Source organism: Nannospalax galili, unplaced genomic scaffold, assembly GCF_000622305.1.
Source record: "Nannospalax galili isolate Female #2095 unplaced genomic scaffold, S.galili_v1.0 scaffold447, whole genome shotgun sequence".
NCBI lineage: Eukaryota > Metazoa > Chordata > Mammalia > Rodentia > Spalacidae > Nannospalax > Nannospalax galili.
Window position 1 is genome coordinate 431,564 of NW_008355650.1, and position 17,740 is coordinate 449,303.

The window sequence follows — 17,740 nt, forward strand, 5'->3', positions numbered from 1 at the left end:
AAAAAAAAAAAGAAAAAGACTTGGATCTTAAAAGAAGATGATCTTTTAAAACAGCATTAGTTGTACATGTATTGAAGAGTACTGGACTTACTTTTGAGGCCAATAGGTTAAGCCTAAGGAGTTCAACCATGATTCAGGAACGAAAGCCCACACAAGATAAAGCACTGTGAACAGAAGTGTTTGAGGAAGGCAAATCAGTAAAGCGTGGATCCAATCTAGTAAGGTTCACAAAGAAGCTTCCTTGACATATGCTTGATTCTCTCGGAATCATTTTCCCCTCATTTCTGTATTTTTAGCTCCTTATTTGTACCAGTCTTCTAATACTTTTAATAAACTTAAGTGTCTTAACCTTCGCACTGTATTTTAAACATTTTTAAGGGCACAAATCACTTCATATAGCAACACTAATATTTGCAGCATCTAGCAATTTGCTATGCTGTAGCAAATCACACTTAGTTGCTTGTAGGGCAGTTTGTCCCCTCTGGTTCTGATCTGCTATGCACTGAGTTTCTCCCATCTCCCAGAGCACAATTTTCATTGCCTTAATCCCAAGTCTTCAAGGCATCCTTTCCCTCTGTGGGTTAATAACATAGGTTCTGAACTTCTCTCCCAGTCAAGTATACTTCTACACACATTATTTAATCCTCAAGACAACCCAGAGAAAGGAATCTTAGAAAGGTTCTATCATCTGCTTAAGAGACGTGGCAAAGACAAATTTTAAACTCCCTACATCAGCAATGGGGGATTTTTTTCCTTACTATTATGTGTTCTACAGCTTTGTATGTCAGAAGTCTGAGACACAGAGAATCTTGATGCGCTGGCTTCTGCTTCATGTCTCTAGTGTTGAACAGGGTTGGTTAATGGATCTTTGACTACATCCTGGAAGTGCTATGAATTGGAAAAAAGGACACAGGGGCACATCAGGCCTCTTTCCACCTCTAGCCTTTCTCCACCATCTGACACTGGATATGTTGAACTCATTTGTGTTCTCTCACGATTACGAAAACTCTAGAGCAGAACACTTTGGGCTGTTTTCCACAGCCCTGGCCTGCACAAGGGTTCTAATTCCAGTTCCAGTGTTTATTAGCTTTCTGACCTTGAGCAAGCAAGGGAAGTCAGAAGAGGGCGTCAGATTCCGCTGTAAGTGGAATTACAGACGGTTCTTAGCCGCCATGTGGGTGCGGGGAATCGAACCCTGGTCCTTTGCAAGAGCAGCCAGTGGTCTTAACTGCTGAGGCATCTCTCTAGCCGCGACTTCTGCAAATCTTTTGGAGGAGGGGCTTGGGCTCTGCTCAGTGACTTTGGTCATGATAGTTTTTAGCCTGTTTCCTTTTCTAGGAAGCTCATTATCGGCTCAAAACAGGCCCAAGATATAAAGGGCACCTTCTCACACCTGACTTCTTGTGCTCTGCTGCCATTCTAAACTCCCACATCTTCACGCTCTCATCCGGGGATTCTGCCCACTGTCTTTCTGGATTCTTGCCTGATCCAAGAGCAGGGAGGGAGCTGACCCTGACCTCCTGGCTGGATTTCAGTGTCTTTCCACTGCTCTGGCCTGACACTCATCAAGCTGTGAGGATTAACTGCACTACTTCACAGGACCTCAAGGACAGGGCCCAGGTTTTATGCCCTCTGCCATCCTGCCTAGTCCTGGATAAACAGTAAACCTCAGGCAAGGGCTACCACCCTCTGAGCAAGCACAGGCGGCCTTGGAGGAGCCTGGAGGAAGCAGGCAGCTGTTCAGGCGTGCCCCCCCCAGAACGGAAATGCTCCTTGCTTCACGTTCCCGATACCTAGCAGCAGCCCGGGCCATCCACCCTCATCCCTGGGACTTACTGAAGCCAAACTGAGAGCTTAAGAAAAGAACAAAGCCATAAATCGCCCTTTCTGGCAATGGCGACGGGGAGTTTTCCACCATCTTCCCTGGGGCTTCGCACAGTCTGCGGGTGGAGAAGGAGCACAATCATCATCAGCTCCCTGGGCGCCTCGGCTCCATTACACACTATCACAGCGCTGCGGCCCACCAGACCTCCTCGCGTGCACACGACCCCCACCAGCGCCCCGCGAGTGCACACGACCCCCACCAGCGTCCTCCACGTGCACACGACCCCCAATCAGCGCCCCCGCGTGTACATGACCCCCATCAGCACCCCGCCCCCTCGCGCGTCCGCGCACCACTGCAATGAGGGGGCGGGAGAGTGGGCTGCCAACAAACGCCTCCCTCGGTCAACCTCCCGGAAGGGGCGGGGGGGGGGGATCGGACCGAAAGAGGTCTGCCCCCAGCCCCCAGGGCTGTCCCACCCCCCACCCCCACCCCCGTTAGGGGCTCAGCACACGGCCCCGGGGACGCCCCCCCATCTTCGGTTCTCTGCCCCCCTTCCCACCTCTAGGCCCCCGCACTCTGCGCAGGCGCGGTCAGGGAGCCGCAGTGGGGACGGGAAAAGTGGGGAGAGGGAGCGAGGCAAAAACCGAGGCTCTAGGCGAGCCCCCCAGCCTAGCGCAGGCGCACTGCGACCGAGATGACGACGCTGCAGCCTGCAGGGGCGGGGCGGGTCCTCTGCGCCTGCGCGCTGCGCCCCACGTGATGCGTCTGCTGCATCGCCGCAGCACCGCTCCCCGCCGCAGTCTGGTGGACGTGGTGGGCCGGAGCGGCGGTGGCCGCGTCCAGGCTCGCGGGCTCGGGCCCGGGTGAGTGCACACGCCGCGGCAGGGCTCCGGAGGCCGGCGCAGGCCTCGGCGGCGTGGAGCGCGCGTGGGTGCGGTGAGTGGGCGGCGGGGCGCGGCCCCGAGGGGTGTGGCCGCCGCGGACCGGTGGGTGTGTCCGAGTGAGCGCCCTGCCGTGCGGTACCCACGCACCCTTCCCCTGCCTCTCCGGTGCCTCCCGGGGCCGCGCGGACCTCAGCCTGCGGCCTGGAGCGCGTGTGAAGCCCCGCGTTTGTCCGAAGGGGTGCTGCGTGGGCGAGCGTGTGAGCGCGCGGCCCGTGGTGTGTGTGTGTGTGTGTGTGTGTGTGTGTGTGTGTATGCCTGGGCGCGCGTGCATGTGTGTATGCGATTGCGTGCGTGAATCTGAGTGTGTGCATGTGTGTTGCCTGTGGGCACGTAAGTGCGTGCATGTGTCTGCGCCTGTATGTGCGTGCCTCTGCGGGTGCTTGTGTCTATGAATTTGTGAGTGCGGCATGTGTGTGTGCCTGTGCGGGTGCGTATGTGCATGCATGTGTGTCTGTGCGGGCATGTGTGTGCGCACTTGTGCGTGTGTGTGTCTATATGCTTGTACGGAAGCCTGTCTGCGATCATGTATGTGTATGCATGTGTGCGTGTGTGTCGTCTGTCGGAGTGTTTGCGCGGGTACCCGGCGCACCTGCCTTGCCCACCTCCGCTCCCGCAGCCCCGCGGTCCCCGGGACACAAAGCCGCCCCCCCCTCCCGCGAGCCGCAGTGCGGCGACGTCACCGCGCCGAGCTGTTCTGGCGCAGAATAGGGTTGGACAAAGGACCGAGTGTTAAGAATGTGGGTCGGCGGTCTGCCAGGTGCTGATTCCAGAAGCTGATCCCCAAAGCCCCTCTGGTTGCAACCCCTTCCTTCCAATCCGTGCACACAGCTGGCCGGCACGCTGTTTCCAGGGCAGTGGTGGCATCCACTTAAATCTGGATTCTGGCGAGGGGACAGGTGAAATAGTGCAAACTCAGCAGAGTCCTCACAGTGACAGCTCTGGTGTCGATTTCAGCGCGTTTGCACTTTGAAGGAAAATGGGTTTATTCAGAGTACTGGGGAAGAAGCCCGGGGCTGCTGCTGCTGTGCTCAAGGCTGCCATGGCTTTCTCTCTGCTCTATTAACATACTGTTGCCTAATTTTCCTCTTTTCCTTTTGCCTTCTGAAATACTTGATATATAAAACAGGCAGCTCGAACCAAACCGTGGTTTAGATTTTTACAGATGTTGTTTTGCCAAATTTACTTCAAATCCTCCAAAAAGAAGAGAAATAAAATTCTGGAGGTGCTGTTTCTCCCCCTCCTTACCTAGAGATAGCCACTGCGTTCAGGTTTGTGTATAGTCTCCTTGCACATATTTTATGTTTTGGTCAAGAATATATAAACATATAATAGTGTTGGGGTTTAAATTAACTTTCAACGGTATAAAATGGTGTTTTTGCAACTTGCTTTTTTACTCAGCATCGCATTTTGAGATTCATATGTGAATAAATCGAGTAATTGTATTTTCTTTGGTTCATTCCAATTGCTGGTATAGCATTTCGTTGTATGAATATACCGTAATTTGTTTAGATAACCTGTTGATGGGCTTTGTTTATAGACTTGACTCTCTAATACAGTCCTGCAATATCTTTGTACCTGTTTACTATGCACACATTTGGAAGTTTTCTAGGAAGTACACTTGATAGTAGTTTACTAGGCAGTGGAATGTATGTATCTCCACTTAACCAGACATGGTACAAGCTCTCCAAGTGGGCGCAGTAGTTTTCTCTCCCTGGTGATAACACCTCGGTCCTCACGTGCTTGCTAACAAACTACTTTTTTTGCCTTCTCTTTACTGACCCTCTTCCTTACGACTCTAGCTTGCTGCTAATTTGCTTGCAGCCATCTTGGCTTCTGTCTACCTGGTGTCAGCCTATGGGTTCCTCTCTCACAGCTAATTGGTTCAGTCCTCCTAATTCCAATGAACACCTACCTGTTCCATATCTAATGTTGCATGGCTGATGGAAAAATAGGATTTCCAAGGTATGTCCATTGTTCCTCACTAGTAGCAAGTGAATTGATTTAATTAAAAGCATTTAAAAAATATGTTTTTCTTTAAATCTTTTCCTCTTTAACGTGTGTACATCTGTGAAGCAAAACCATGAAATGACCAGTTTGAGTCCAGCAGTCAATCCAAGGATCGAAGTAAGCGATTGAATGTGCTCAGTTCCAGAGGTGATTGTCATGGATTTTGTGCTGTTTCTTGTATCTTAAATACTACTTAATCAGATTTTTGTATGTCCTTCAACAATGTATTGTATAAATGGTTTTGGTGTTTTATGAGTTTTTTAAAAAAAGCCTTATTCTGGGTATAAAAAAAAAAGAATTATTCTGGGTATAAAAAAGAATTATTCTGGGTATAAAAAAGAATTATTCTGGGTATAAAAAAGAATTATTCTGGGTATAGTCGCCCAAGACTTGCTTTCACTCAGTGCCATGCTTCTCAGTCACTAACATTCATTATGGATGTACGTCACTACCTCGAAGCTCCCATGACACTACTCGGTGAAGACAGTGCAGTGTATGCATTCCTGCTGGCAGGCATTTTGCTTATTTCTAGGTTTTGCTTTTTAGAAGATTTCTGGTACATATCTTCTTGCAAAGAATTGCAAGTCTTTCTCTAATTTTCATTTCTGAGTGTATAACCCTCTGGGAAGTAACAAAAGTTTCTTAAAGCATCTGTGGGTACAGGTGATGTTAATGAATTTCTAGACCATTATAACTCTGGAAGCTTTTTCTAATATTGGTGATGCCTAAGGCCCTTGATGGAGGCCTCCCTCCCGCTGGGTCTGTTTTCCCATCTTCCTTTCACCATTGTAAGGTTTATGTAAGAAAAGTAAACGGCGCACCCACTCGGACAAACTCTGGCGTGACTGCAAGTGGAGAAAGGAAAGACAAATGTTTAAATGCAGCATCCATTGCTGGGGAAAGTCTCTTTTTATCTCAGCCTCATCAATCCATTTATTCGAGAAATTCAGTAAAAGAGAAATTCAGTAACTGTTTTAGTTATCAATGTATATAATCACTTTTGATCCAAGTGTATGCTAATAGCGCACACACACAGTAGTGTGGATGGGTGTGCCATGGCAGGTGTAGAGGTCAGAGGACAACTTGCTGGAGTCAGTTCTTTCTTTCCATGATACAGACCTGGGGGATTGAATTCAGGTTGTCAGGCTTGGTAGCAAGCACCCCCACCAGCTATGATACGTTTAGAAGACTCAGTTTTATTTTAAGGCATTTCTATGATACTCTAGAAATTCATCATTTGCAATTATGTAAACTCACTGAAATATTTTAGATGTCATAACATGTGGAAAGCATGTAATTTTCAAAAGCATATTTGGTACTTTGTGGGAAAAAAATTGGAATAAACACCATCATAAGCTGTTTACTAGAAGTGGAACTGCTGGGTCTTTGAGGGATAGGAATGTTCAACTTACCTCAATGAAAGGATTTCAGATTGGTTTGAGGTAACGTGCCAGCTTACAGGTTAGCCAATAGTTTTGTCTGTTTACGCACTTGGATCGGTATGAGAGTTACAGTCAGTCTGCAATCTAGTCAACACTTGTTAGATTAATTTTTGCCAGTGGGGTGGGTATGAAATGATGCATCATTGTGGTTTAAATCTGTACTTATTAATGAGACTGAACATCTTTTCATATTTATGAATCCGCTGTTTCCCTTGTATGAAACAAAAGGCCATATTTTTTCCCACCCACTTAAAAAAAATACTGAATTGTCTTTTAAAACTGGCAAACTGGTAGCACTGATTTTTTTTTTCAATGTGCATTATAAATATCTTTTTCCAGGTTGTGACCTGTCTTTTTCACTCTTTATGGTATATTTTGGTGGACAGAAATTCTTCCCCCAACCCCCCCCCCCCCAAGGAATCCCAGGCTTCATGAATGCTATGCAAGTTTTCTACTGCTGAACTCCATGCCAAGTCCCAAGTCTTAGTTTTAGTGTTAACCTAATTGGAAAAGTTCCTTACTTGGGCTTGTAAAGATGTTCACCTGTGTTTCTTTTTAGACATTTTAAAATTATGTGTTTCTCATTTAAATTCACAGTGCACCTGGAATCAGTTTTTGTGTGTCGTGTGGTCCACACTGATTTTACCCACTGTGGCTCCAGTTTTCCTGTTCTATCCTGAACTGGCCTCTTGCTGTTGTTCTGTCTCTTGGCCTGCTTCGTTTCTGTGTGCACGGATCTGTTTCTGGCTTGTCTTTCTGTGTTTCCTGTCACCCAGCCTTTATCCATGTTGATGCCCACACTTAGTTATTAGCACTGTAGTTTCACCAGAAATCAATCTTTGTTTCCTCTCCTGAGACAGGGTCGCCACACTCTGAAGTCCAGGCTGGCCTTGAACTCACTGTCCTCCTGCCTTGCTCCTCTGAGTGCTGGGACTATAGGCGTGTGCCATCACAGCTGGCTGAGAACCTTACTATTATTATTTGTTAAATGGCTCTGGGAATTCAACCCAGGGCCTTGTGCATGTTAGTCAGGCACCCTGCCACGGAGCTTCCTCCTTAGCACTTCAGAAATCTTGATGCCTGGGAAGAAGCCCTTCAGTCTCAAGCAGCTGTTCTTGGACCTTTGACATTTAAGAATCCAATTGTTGCTGGGTGTGGTGGCACACGCCTTTAATCCCAGCACTCAGGAGGCAGAGGCAGGTGGATCTCTGTGAGTTCAAGGCCAGCCTGGTCTACATAGTGAGTTCTAGGACAGCTGGGGCTACAGGGAGACCCTGTCTCAAAAAGACAAAAACAAAAAAAAAGACTCCAATTGTTACATGACATGACAGGTTTTTAAAGGATTCCATTTGTTGACAGTTGTTAGTAAATAGAAATCTAATGTGTATTTTAGAATATTGATTTTAGCCATCTACTTAACAATTTAAAAAATATATATTATTTATTATTTTTATTTTATGTGTATGGGTGTATTGCCTGCATGTATGTGAGTACACCCGTGTCGTGCAGTGCCTCAGAGGTCATAAGACAGCGTCAGATTCCCCTGGAACTGGAGTCAAGGACGGTTCGTAGCTGCCATGTGGGTGCTGGGAATCGAACCCGGGTCCTCTACAACAGCAGTCAGTGCTCTTAACCATGGAGCTATGTCTTCAGCCCCGACAATTTGTTTTTAATATAGTTTCTGGAGTTCCATTGGGTTTTTCTGTGTAATTGTCATTTGCAATGGTGATGTTTAGATTCTTTCCAGTTACTTTCTTTGTAAGCTTGCTTTTCCTTTCTCAGTGTCCTGGCGTACTTTCAAATCTGTGTTCAGTGGGTGTGATTATTGTTGTTTGTTAGAAGTGCTGTCTAGGTCGTGGCCAATTTCAGAGGGAGTGTCTCTCTGTTAACAGTAACTTGCTGTGAGCTTCTGTAGGTGGCTTTGCCACTTCACCACATGCTGGCTGCGTGTGTGGAGAGCTTCTGTGTTCTTTTGTAATCTGTCATCAAATGAAGGCCAAATTATGGATTTTAAAATTCTTTATTCTTTCTGGAGATAGACCCAAATTGGTCTTGATAGATTATCTTTTTAATGCACTATTGGATTGAGTTTGATAATATTTTATTTAGGATTTTTGTATCTGCTTATAAGCAGAATCACATCTCATTTTTCTTTTTTGACTGACTTGTCCAGCGTTGTATTTTATTTTTTAAAAAATTATTTTTTGCCCTTGTTTTATGTTCTTTTCATGGAGAGTTATTACGCCTGTATTATAATTAGGTACTGTTTTACATATATTTGTGAAGGCATTCTGTAATGGTTATCTATCCATTAGATAAAGATTAGCAGTTGTGCTGTTCAGCTAGCTTGATTAGCTTTTGTTTGGCCCCAAACCCTACATCCTCCAGTCTCTTCATTGTACCAGACGAGAGTCAAGTCACCAGAGCCATCTTCACCAGATGACCTGACCAAGCCCACTGTAGGTGGCTGAGGGTCACTGGATAGTGGTCACGAGAGTAAGAATCTTGTTAATCCAGGACTTTTTGTAGTTCTGTTTTCTTTTTATGTATTCTGAGTTTTTGTTAGATGCATGCAAACTAGGGAATTAGACCTTTACCCTATTGTGATCCTTTCCATCTTTAATTTTGCTCTTTAAGTTCGTCTTTTGGTAGTAGTTTTATATCCTTTTTCTTCTTTCACTTTGACTTTTTAAATTGTATTTTATATGTTTCTTAAAAAGAATATAGGGGCTGGAGAGATGGCTCAGCAGTTAAGAACACTGGTTGTTCTTGCAGAAGACCCAGGTTCGAATCCCAGCACCCACATGGCAGCTAACAACTGTCCGTAACTCCAGTCCCAGGGGATCTGATGGCCTCTTTTGACCTCTGTGGGCATTGTACAACACGGGTACACTTACCTACATGCAGGCAATACACACATACATATAAAACAAAAATAATAAAATTGAAAAAAAAAAAAAAGAATCTATTATAGCCAGGCATGGTGGCACACACCTGTAGTCCCAGCACTTGGGAGACAGAGACAGGTGGGTCTCTGTGAGTTCAAGGCCAGCCTGGTCTACATAGTGAGTTCCAGGCCAGCTGGGGCTACAGGGAGACCCTGTTTCTATATATACGTGTGTGTGTGTGTGTGTGTGTGTGTGTGTGTATAAATATAAAAACTTGTATTTTTCTTGTGGGTCCATCAGACATTGTGTCTTTTAATTGGTATGTTTAGAAGTTCCCATTTAGTTAAAATCTCTTGATTAGTGGTCAAGTTGATTTTTAAAAATTATTTAATAACTACATGATTAGAAGAATCATTTCATTACAGCATTAACATATTCAATAACAATTTCCAGAACAAAGATACATCTCTTCCAATATTGGCTGTCAATTTTTTAGGTTCACAGTTGAATTAATACAGTTATACAATATTGAACTCAATATAAACCCTGTAAGATCAAATTGATTTTTTTACCTTAAATCATTTTCTTTTACCCTAGAACTTGGGAGCTCATTTTGATTTGAGGCTTGTGAATCTCTTTAAATATTGTCTGATTTTTATCAGTTCTTTCCTTGTGAAGTTTTAGCTGGAGTGTATGTTAATCTCTTTCTAGATCTCTTAATGTTTCTCTTTCACATCTCTTACTCCCTTGTCTTTCAGTGCTGTGTAATTTTATGCACTTATCTTCTAGTTCACCAGTTTTCTCTTTAGCTGTGTCTAGGCTTCTCTTTAACTTGTACACATTTTTACTTTTGACGTCTGTCTGTCAATCCATCAGTCATTGTCTGCCTATGTTTGTATTTGTTGAGACAGGGACTTGCTATGTATTAGGTTAGGCTTGGATTTATAATCTCGCCTCCATCTCCCAAGTACTGAGATTATAATTGTGCTACTATACCCTAGCCTAACAGTTTTCTTTTTAATTTTCAAAGGTTCTGCCCGGTTCTTATACAGTCGTCCTTTGCAGTCTCACATTGTGTTCTTTTTTAATCTGTTTACTGAATCTGGTCATCTTAGTGGCTGACAGATAGCCTTAGGAGATGATCTAATATTACTGCTTGTTTCTTTTGTTGTCTCTCATGGTAGCTTGTTATGCCCTTGCTTGGTGATAATTGATTATGAGCTCTTATGTGATCATCTTTGTTAGACCCTTGGCAGTACTTTTCTTTATGAAAGCACGTGTATCAGCTTTGGCTGGGAGCCATGGAGTTTAACCAGAACCACTTTCAATTCCTACATCCCATTCGGTCCTGATCCCATCGCAGCTTTTGGCAGCACTGCTTGTTGGTCTTGGATGCCTGTTAGTTTCTAGCTTGAGGCTTGAGGCTTGCTGCTTTTGGAGGGAGAGGGTGGGTTTAAATGTTTTCCTGTATTGATGAATGGGTGAAACATGAAAAAGTATTTTTTAGAAATCTCTGATCCATTTTGTTAGAGTTCTTCAGTATCTAATTTGCCGTAACAGATGGGATCAAAAGTCCTTTAATATTCAACTATAGTGGGTTTAGTTTATATTAGAAAAAAAAATGTGTTATCGCAAACAGGATGTCTTAGTAGTAGTACAAAGTTTTCTATTAAAACAAGTTCACAATTAAGCTATAGGTTGAGTTATTCTAGAGGAAAATATTAAGTAAATAGCTATGCAGGTGGTGATGTCATTACCGTGCATCCCCTGGACCCATAGTGACCCAACAGAGATTGATAAACCTGTGATGATCAGATGGTGTGAAACTGCTTTCAGAGATATGGGCATGGTAGTCTAGGCTTACAGAGAAGAGGTTCAGACATAAGCTTGGTGTATTGGGAAGATCAGAAAATGCTTCCTGCAGTTGAGTGGAACTGTTAGGCATTAGATGGTTGCAGAGTGAGGTTTGTTAAGGAATTCCAAGCAGTTGAGCATGGCTGGCTTGGAGGCTGTATGTTGTGGAGTGACTCAGGATAAAAGTAGGAATGGACCACGCTTGTCACTCCCTGCTTATACAGGGAGAGCAGGGTTATTTTGATGACAAATGGAAGCTAGTGAGTGGCTTTAAGCAGTCAGACTAGGATCGGAATTTTAGAAGATTTCTGAGTTGAAGGCAAGCCAGCACTTAGGAGAGTGTTGTAGCAGTTCAGAAGAGACAGGATGGCGGTACACCTAAGGTGTTGGCACTGGACAGGAAGTGCATGTGTGGCACATTTGGATGGTTTTGTTTTTGTTTTTTAGGGAAGTAGAGATGACGGTATAGTGTAGTAAGTTGGATAAAAGTATTTAAGGAGAGTGGGTAGTCAGTGTTGACCTACATTTTGGTTTCCTTCACATTTTGGTTTGGATAACCATTTGAAACTTAGAGCAACTAATTGATAAATAGTATACAGAAAGAGGAAAGAACTTTCTTTTTTCTTTCTCTTTTTTCTTTTTCTTTTTTTTGAGGAAAAAGATGTTTGTTTTTGAACTTGCTGAATCTGAGGGGCTGATGGGACATCTTGGTTAAGATTTAGTAGCACTTGACATGGAAGTCAAGAGATGGGGCTCAACCTGGAGAGATCTGGGTATTCAGCATTTGGAAGTTTGGAAGCTATTATTGCTATAGTACCGTATAAGATAATTTGAAATGGTACATAAACACTTGAAAGAGTTTAACAGCTAGTAGACTAATGTGTGTGGAAACCTAACTTGTACATCAAACCTGTGATGTCATGGACATTATCATACAGGCCAAGGAGCTCCGTGAAAGGGGACTAAGTAAAGATGCACATGATAAATGGAAATGGCAAAACCATGGCGCAGCTGCAAACGAAAGCTCAGAAAGTTGTGTTTTAACATGGGTGCGGTGGGTGAGGCCACGCAAGGAGAGTGAGAGTGAGAAGAAGAGAGTTGGCATTTGGGTGGCGGGGAATGCGGAAGAGGAGCTCGTGAAGGAGACTGAGGAGAGCAGCCAGACGAATAGGAGGAGAACCAGAAGATGGTCTTTGGAGTCCAAATGAAGAGTTCTCAGAAGGAGGAAGTGTCCACAGTGTCAAGTAAGTTGTAAGCTGAACAGTGCTCTTTGGATTTAGCAATTAAGGTAGACTATTTAGCTGGATGCATCCAAAAGTAGTCAATTTTTAAAAATTCATTTAATATGTTAATAATAGCTGACATTTGTGTTTCTTAACATGCTTGGTCCTCTTAAGCATTTTACACGTATTAACCGATTAATCAGGTAGGTTGTATTGTTATCCCCCTTGGTATGAGAGGAAGCTAATGCACAGAGCGGTTAACCTGCCCAAGATCTCATAGCCAGACAGCGGGGGCATCAGGGTTCAAGGGCAGCAGGTCTGGCCCCAGAGACCATGCTCTTAACCATTTTGCCACATTGCCTCTCTAGTTAAAACAGAAAGGAAGGCTAAGAAATGCACCAGCGTTATAGTTACAGTAGGGTTGGTGCTGTGTGCGGTGCTGAGATCTGCCAGACTTGAGAGACCAGTGTCATGTTACAGTGGCTGAGCCGCCAGTTGTATTGTAATCCATACCGTGATGGTGATCCTGGGGCATGACAGTTCTTGTCTCTTTCTGTATTTACATTAAAAAGCCAAGATTTTAAAAGTATGTTTATATAAAGTGTACATATACATACATACACACACATACACACACACAGAGTAGCATCTCATGTTATTTTGGGTACTATGGTATCTTTATTTTTTCTGGATGTTGTGTAAATTCTTTAAACTCTGGAAATGATGTTCATACAGAACAGGAGGACTTCCCTGGTGTCACAGATGGTCACTAATGGCCTTACTAAAAGCAGTGTCCCTTGAATGGTAGAAATGGAAACCAAATTGTAGGAAACCAAAAATGAGTGGGAGTGGAGGACTTGGTAGACAGGGAGTGAAGCTGCTGACGAGGTTGAAAGAGGCTATGGTAGGAGGAAGGATGGACGGACGGACGGACGGACGGACGGGAGCAGTACTGACTCTTGGTCTGAGCAAAGGATTTAAAGATTGGCTTGGACAGAGGTAGTGGTGTGAGACATGTCTCTGAGGGAGGAGGAACCGGCTGAGGCAGGGGTGAAGTCCGTGTTAGTCTTGAGAGGGGTTAAACCACGCCATCAGCCTTGATACGGCTGGGACTGTGATAGATTTGAGGCAGCGCAAACTCGTGTCTTAGATGTGAAAGTAATCACAAGGTCAGTAAATAGAGGCAATGCTAAGGGTACATCCGAGGGAAATGTGAGAGAAGTGACTGCGAGGTCAGAGGACTGGGTTTGAACCATTTCTAGCTTGGTGATTTTGAGAAAATGACATAATTTTACCGAAATGTTTTCCAATTGGTGTGGTAGAGATGATGATACGGGTCTGCCATGGAAAATACAGGGATCAGTGAGGTGATACTTGTAAAGTGCTGGGTGCAACATGTGACACGTAGTACAGTGGTTTGCAAGGAGGCCTACCCCTTCACTTCTGGCACTGTGAGGATTTCATACATCAAATTGTGCATAAGAATTGATTAAAGAAATAGATTTGTATTCCAAGGGCTGGCTGATGGTGGTCTTATATTTAAAAATAAGCTTGGTTTGTTCTCGCAACAGTAGGATAGCAACGGTGTGAAGTGTGATAAGATGCTGTTAATGGTGGTGCTGGTGATGGAAGAAAAGAATGCAACTGCTTAAAAGCTGGAAGTAATAAAATGCTGCATCTCAGTGGTCGGCAGTGTGGCTCCTCTGTGAGCTGTTCAAATTCTCACTGTACTTTATTCGGGAAAACAAAACTTTAGTCTGAAACTTCAGACCGGATCGCCCTTTTCCCCACTGATGAAAAGCATTTAAGAATACCTTTTGATAACGTGAGGGTTTTTCTCCTTTGCAGTCTAGCAGTACTGGCTGTTTGTGGTAGTTGGGAGAACCTAGAAGCAGGGATAGTTAGGAGGGCAGGTCTAGATGTGGCCATTTAGAACAGACACAGACTCACCTGGTCCATTCCCACTTTGCCCCTCTTCTCAAGACAGACTCCCTGAGAGACAGCTGGGAGCCAGCTTCTAGAAGCTAACAGGAAATGGTTTCTCAGTGGAATCAGGATGGTTGAGAGTATAGCAGTTTGTGTGCTGTGAAATGGGGTATTTATGGGATGCAGTGTAGTGGCTCGGGTAGAAGGGCAGTCATAGGCAAATGTCCTTTGTACGTTTAGCGAACACTTATTTAAGGGCTTAGTGTTTGCTAGGCACATACACAGTAAGATGCCCTTCGGTATCTTCACTAATGGAGACATGTAATCTCTCAGGTTCAGAGTAGAGATGGCAGTGTATGAACCTAAAGAAAGGGAGAAATAGATAAAGCTATGTGGAAAAAGTCTGGGGAAAATAACTGCAGGCCAGGGATAAAAATCTTCCAAACCTCAGCGTTCTGATTGGAGTCACTTCCTCGGGATATAGGCTCCAAGTGTTTTTCTAACATACCATAGAGCCCAGGAAAACTGCTGCTCGTGTGATCAGAAATGATTTAATTTTGATTGAGTGTATGCTGTTTCCTTAGGCTTGTGCACCATGGACGATTTTGCTGAGGGAGATTTCACTATGTTGGATGATGCCTTAGAAGATTGCCCTTACGAGGACGACTGTGTCTGTGCTCCTGACTTTACCACTGATGACTATGTTCGCGTGACTCAGCTTTACTATGATGGAGTGGTAAGGAGATTTGTTTTTTTTTTAACTTTCGATCCGAAGGGCTTTGTAGTTTGGAGTGGTTTTGTGTAGCACGTGGGTGTTGACAGGAAGTACAGATGCTTCTGAAGAGATGATTTTGGAAGGGACGGTAAGCAGTGCCTTACCAGAAAGGAAGCGGGTGGCGTCACCATTTCTAACTGGGGATTAGAAAATCTCCCAAGGAAAGCTGTAAGAACAGATTCAGAAGAAATATGGAAAAGACCTTAAATTATGACTCATTGACTAAAGATGAGTTCAGAATCTGTGTCAAACCTGTACCCTGAAAGTTGTTATCTACTCGTCTTTGGACTTTTTTAAAAATACTTTTTGTTTTACCAGATACAAATCAGAATAATTTTCTTCTTTTAGGGTATGCAATATAAAGATTATGCCCAAAGTGAGAAGAATTTAGGTGAGTATAAAGGGAGATCCATCCATCCATCATAGCAACAGAACACCTTTGTCTTTTAAAATGTATTCTACACTCGATATGGTGGTACATGTCTATAGTCTCGGCACTTGGGAGACCGAGGCAGGAGGACTCAAAGGCAAGCCTGGTCTACATGCTGAGACTCTGTTTCAGAGTAGAAGCTTAAGTCTTTAAGCTTTGGTCTTTTTGAGACAGGGTCTCCCTGTAGCCCCAGCTGTCCTGGAACTCACTGTGTAGACCAGGTTGGCCTTGCCTGCCTCTGCTGCCCAAGTGCTGGGACTAAAGGCGTGTGCCACCACGCCCAGCAATCTTTCTTTAACTAGAGTGTTAGCCAGTGCTTAAATAGTCTTAATATCTAACAGGTTGGAGTAGTTCATCCCTTCATTGTTTTGCTTTTTTTTTAATCTTTTCACTTTTTCCTGTTAACTCAATGTCGATTCATTTCAAAATGAGGCACAAATACTAACTTTAAACTTTTTATTTTAATTCAGAGTTTGATATCTGCAATATATGGTGCAGTAAGCCACTTTCTCTGCTCCGAGATTACTGTGATACCATTAAACTATATATCTTCTGGCCACTTCTTTTTCAACATCAACACAGTTCTATAATATCAAGATTGCATCCCTGTATAGAAACTACGTAAGTTACTATGTAATATTCATTTTTTATGAGCTGTGATAGCATGTTGCATGGTTCTGAGGAGTAAGTGAAAGACTCATTCCTCTTTCTTGTATGCTATTCTATTTTATTTTTATTTAATAGAATAGAAAAGTGTAGACTTGGGATTTGAATATGAATGGATAATTCTAACATTTTAATAAATTACCTGACTAGTAGTAGATGGTAAACATGAAGCTGAGTCAGGAAAATTAATAAACTTATTTTAAAATGTCAGTGTTTGGGGGCTGGAGAAATGCTCAGCGGTTAAGAGCACTGACGGCTCTTGCAGAGGACCCAGGTTTGATTCCCAGCACCCACATGGCAGCTACTAACCATCCTTGGCTCCAATTCCCAGGGACTCCGACGCCCTTTTCTGATCTCTATGGCATTGCAGGACATGGGTGCACTCAGATACATGCAGGCAATACACTCATACACATAAAATAAAAAATAGAGAAAAAATTTAAAAAATGTCAGTGTTATAGAAGAGAGGAAAAGATAGAGTATTTGGTTCATCTAATAAACAGCATATTGTTACCTAGAGTGACGAAAAGAGTACTTAACTTTCAACATAAAAGTTATGTAACATTCATTGAACTGTTGTGTGTGAGAACCTAGTATCTTAAAAATTAATTTGTCTTTAAGCAGTTCTCGTGGTTCCGAGATAAGTTTGAAGAAGTTACAACACCTTGAGTTGATGGAAGATATCGTGGATTTGGCAAAGAAAGTCGCGGTAAGTGGTAGAATGTGGTTCCCTCTCATTCAAAGAACGAAAATAGGGGCTGGCGAGATGGCTCAGTGGGTAAGAGCACTGGCTGTGCAGATAGTGAGGACCTGAGTTTGAATCGTAGCACCCATGTAAAAGAGTGCATCTGCAGCACGGTAGGGGTGATGATGGGATCATTGGGGGTGCTGGCCACCAGCCTAGCTCCAGGTTCAGTGACAGGGTGGAGGATGATGGAGCAGGTCAGCTGATGTTCTCCTTTGCCTCTACATGTATGCACATACGTAGGCATACACATGCAACACAATACACATACAGAGGAACACACACATGCAGGACAAAAAGTGGTAAGACTGATGCCGTGGTGCTGTGCCATGGGGACAGGACTGCTTCTTGTCTCTTATTGTAGAAGCTGGAATTCATCACAAATGGAAGTGAGCCCCGGTTCATGGTCCCCTCTGTCATGGGCTCTGAAAGTAATGGTTTTATTTGTTTTTGACATGAAAACACCACCATCAACAAATAGCTTGTATTTGTCAGGGCAGATTTAAGGAAATGTCTTTGTGCTGTGTTGACAATGTTTCATATGGTATTTGGGGGAGCTTTATTCTTGTTTCAGTTGGTTAATAAGCCAAGTGTTCTTTTTGGTACTATTTAGTTGCAAGCTTAAATTGAGAAAAGGTGGGTCTGGAGAGCTGCTTGGCAGTTAGAGCACTGCTGCTCTTGCAGAGGACCCGGGTTTGGTTCTCAGCACACATGAGGCAGCTCACAACTGTGTGTAACTCCAGTTCCAGGGGATCTGATGCCTTCAGGCCTCTGAAGGCACTGGGTATGTGTGTGGTACATGTGTGTACATGCAGGCAAATACTCGTATATACAAAGTAAAACTAAATTTTTTCAAAAGATTAAAAAATCTGGAAAGGGTGGGTATTTTTTGTGTTCCCCCCCCCTCAAATCAGTTGCAACAACATACCAGCCAATGTACATACCTTTATTAAAAGTCTAGGTGTAAGCCAGGCATGGTGGCACACACCTGTAGTCCCAGCACTTGGGAGGCAGA

At 43.9% G+C, this 17,740-nt stretch overlaps 2 protein-coding genes across 10 annotated transcripts in view; one reads left to right on the plus strand and one right to left on the minus strand.

The window, feature by feature from the left end:
* Pigp (phosphatidylinositol glycan anchor biosynthesis class P) overlaps positions 1–2,524 on the minus strand; it is a 7,620-nt gene extending 5,096 nt beyond the window's left edge. Inside the window, exons 1-3 of one of the 3 annotated variants that reach the window (XM_008853036.3) lie at positions 2,385–2,524; positions 1,837–1,940; positions 92–164 (exon numbers count right to left, since the gene is read on the minus strand). In XM_008853036.3, the coding sequence (XP_008851258.1) occupies positions 92–164; positions 1,837–1,918 (155 nt within the window). In that variant the 5' untranslated portion in view covers positions 1,919–1,940; positions 2,385–2,524. Of the gene's footprint in view, positions 1–91; positions 165–758; positions 889–1,836; positions 2,177–2,384 lie in introns of those variants that run through there. The other 2 variants (XM_017803168.2, XM_029556099.1) reach the window with 2 other exon arrangements.
* Positions 2,525–2,571: 47 nt separating this feature from the next.
* Positions 2,572–17,740, plus strand: part of Ttc3 (tetratricopeptide repeat domain 3) — a 123,758-nt gene continuing 108,589 nt past the window's right edge. The window contains exons 1-5 of one of the 7 annotated variants that reach the window (XM_008853034.3): positions 2,587–2,688; positions 14,694–14,845; positions 15,233–15,275; positions 15,785–15,935; positions 16,602–16,689. In XM_008853034.3, the coding sequence (XP_008851256.1) occupies positions 14,705–14,845; positions 15,233–15,275; positions 15,785–15,935; positions 16,602–16,689 (423 nt within the window). In that variant the 5' untranslated portion in view covers positions 2,587–2,688; positions 14,694–14,704. Of the gene's footprint in view, positions 2,689–11,818; positions 12,205–14,693; positions 14,846–15,232; positions 15,276–15,784; positions 15,936–16,601; positions 16,690–17,740 lie in introns of those variants that run through there. The other 6 variants (XM_017803167.2, XM_029556094.1, XM_017803166.2 and 3 more) reach the window with 6 other exon arrangements.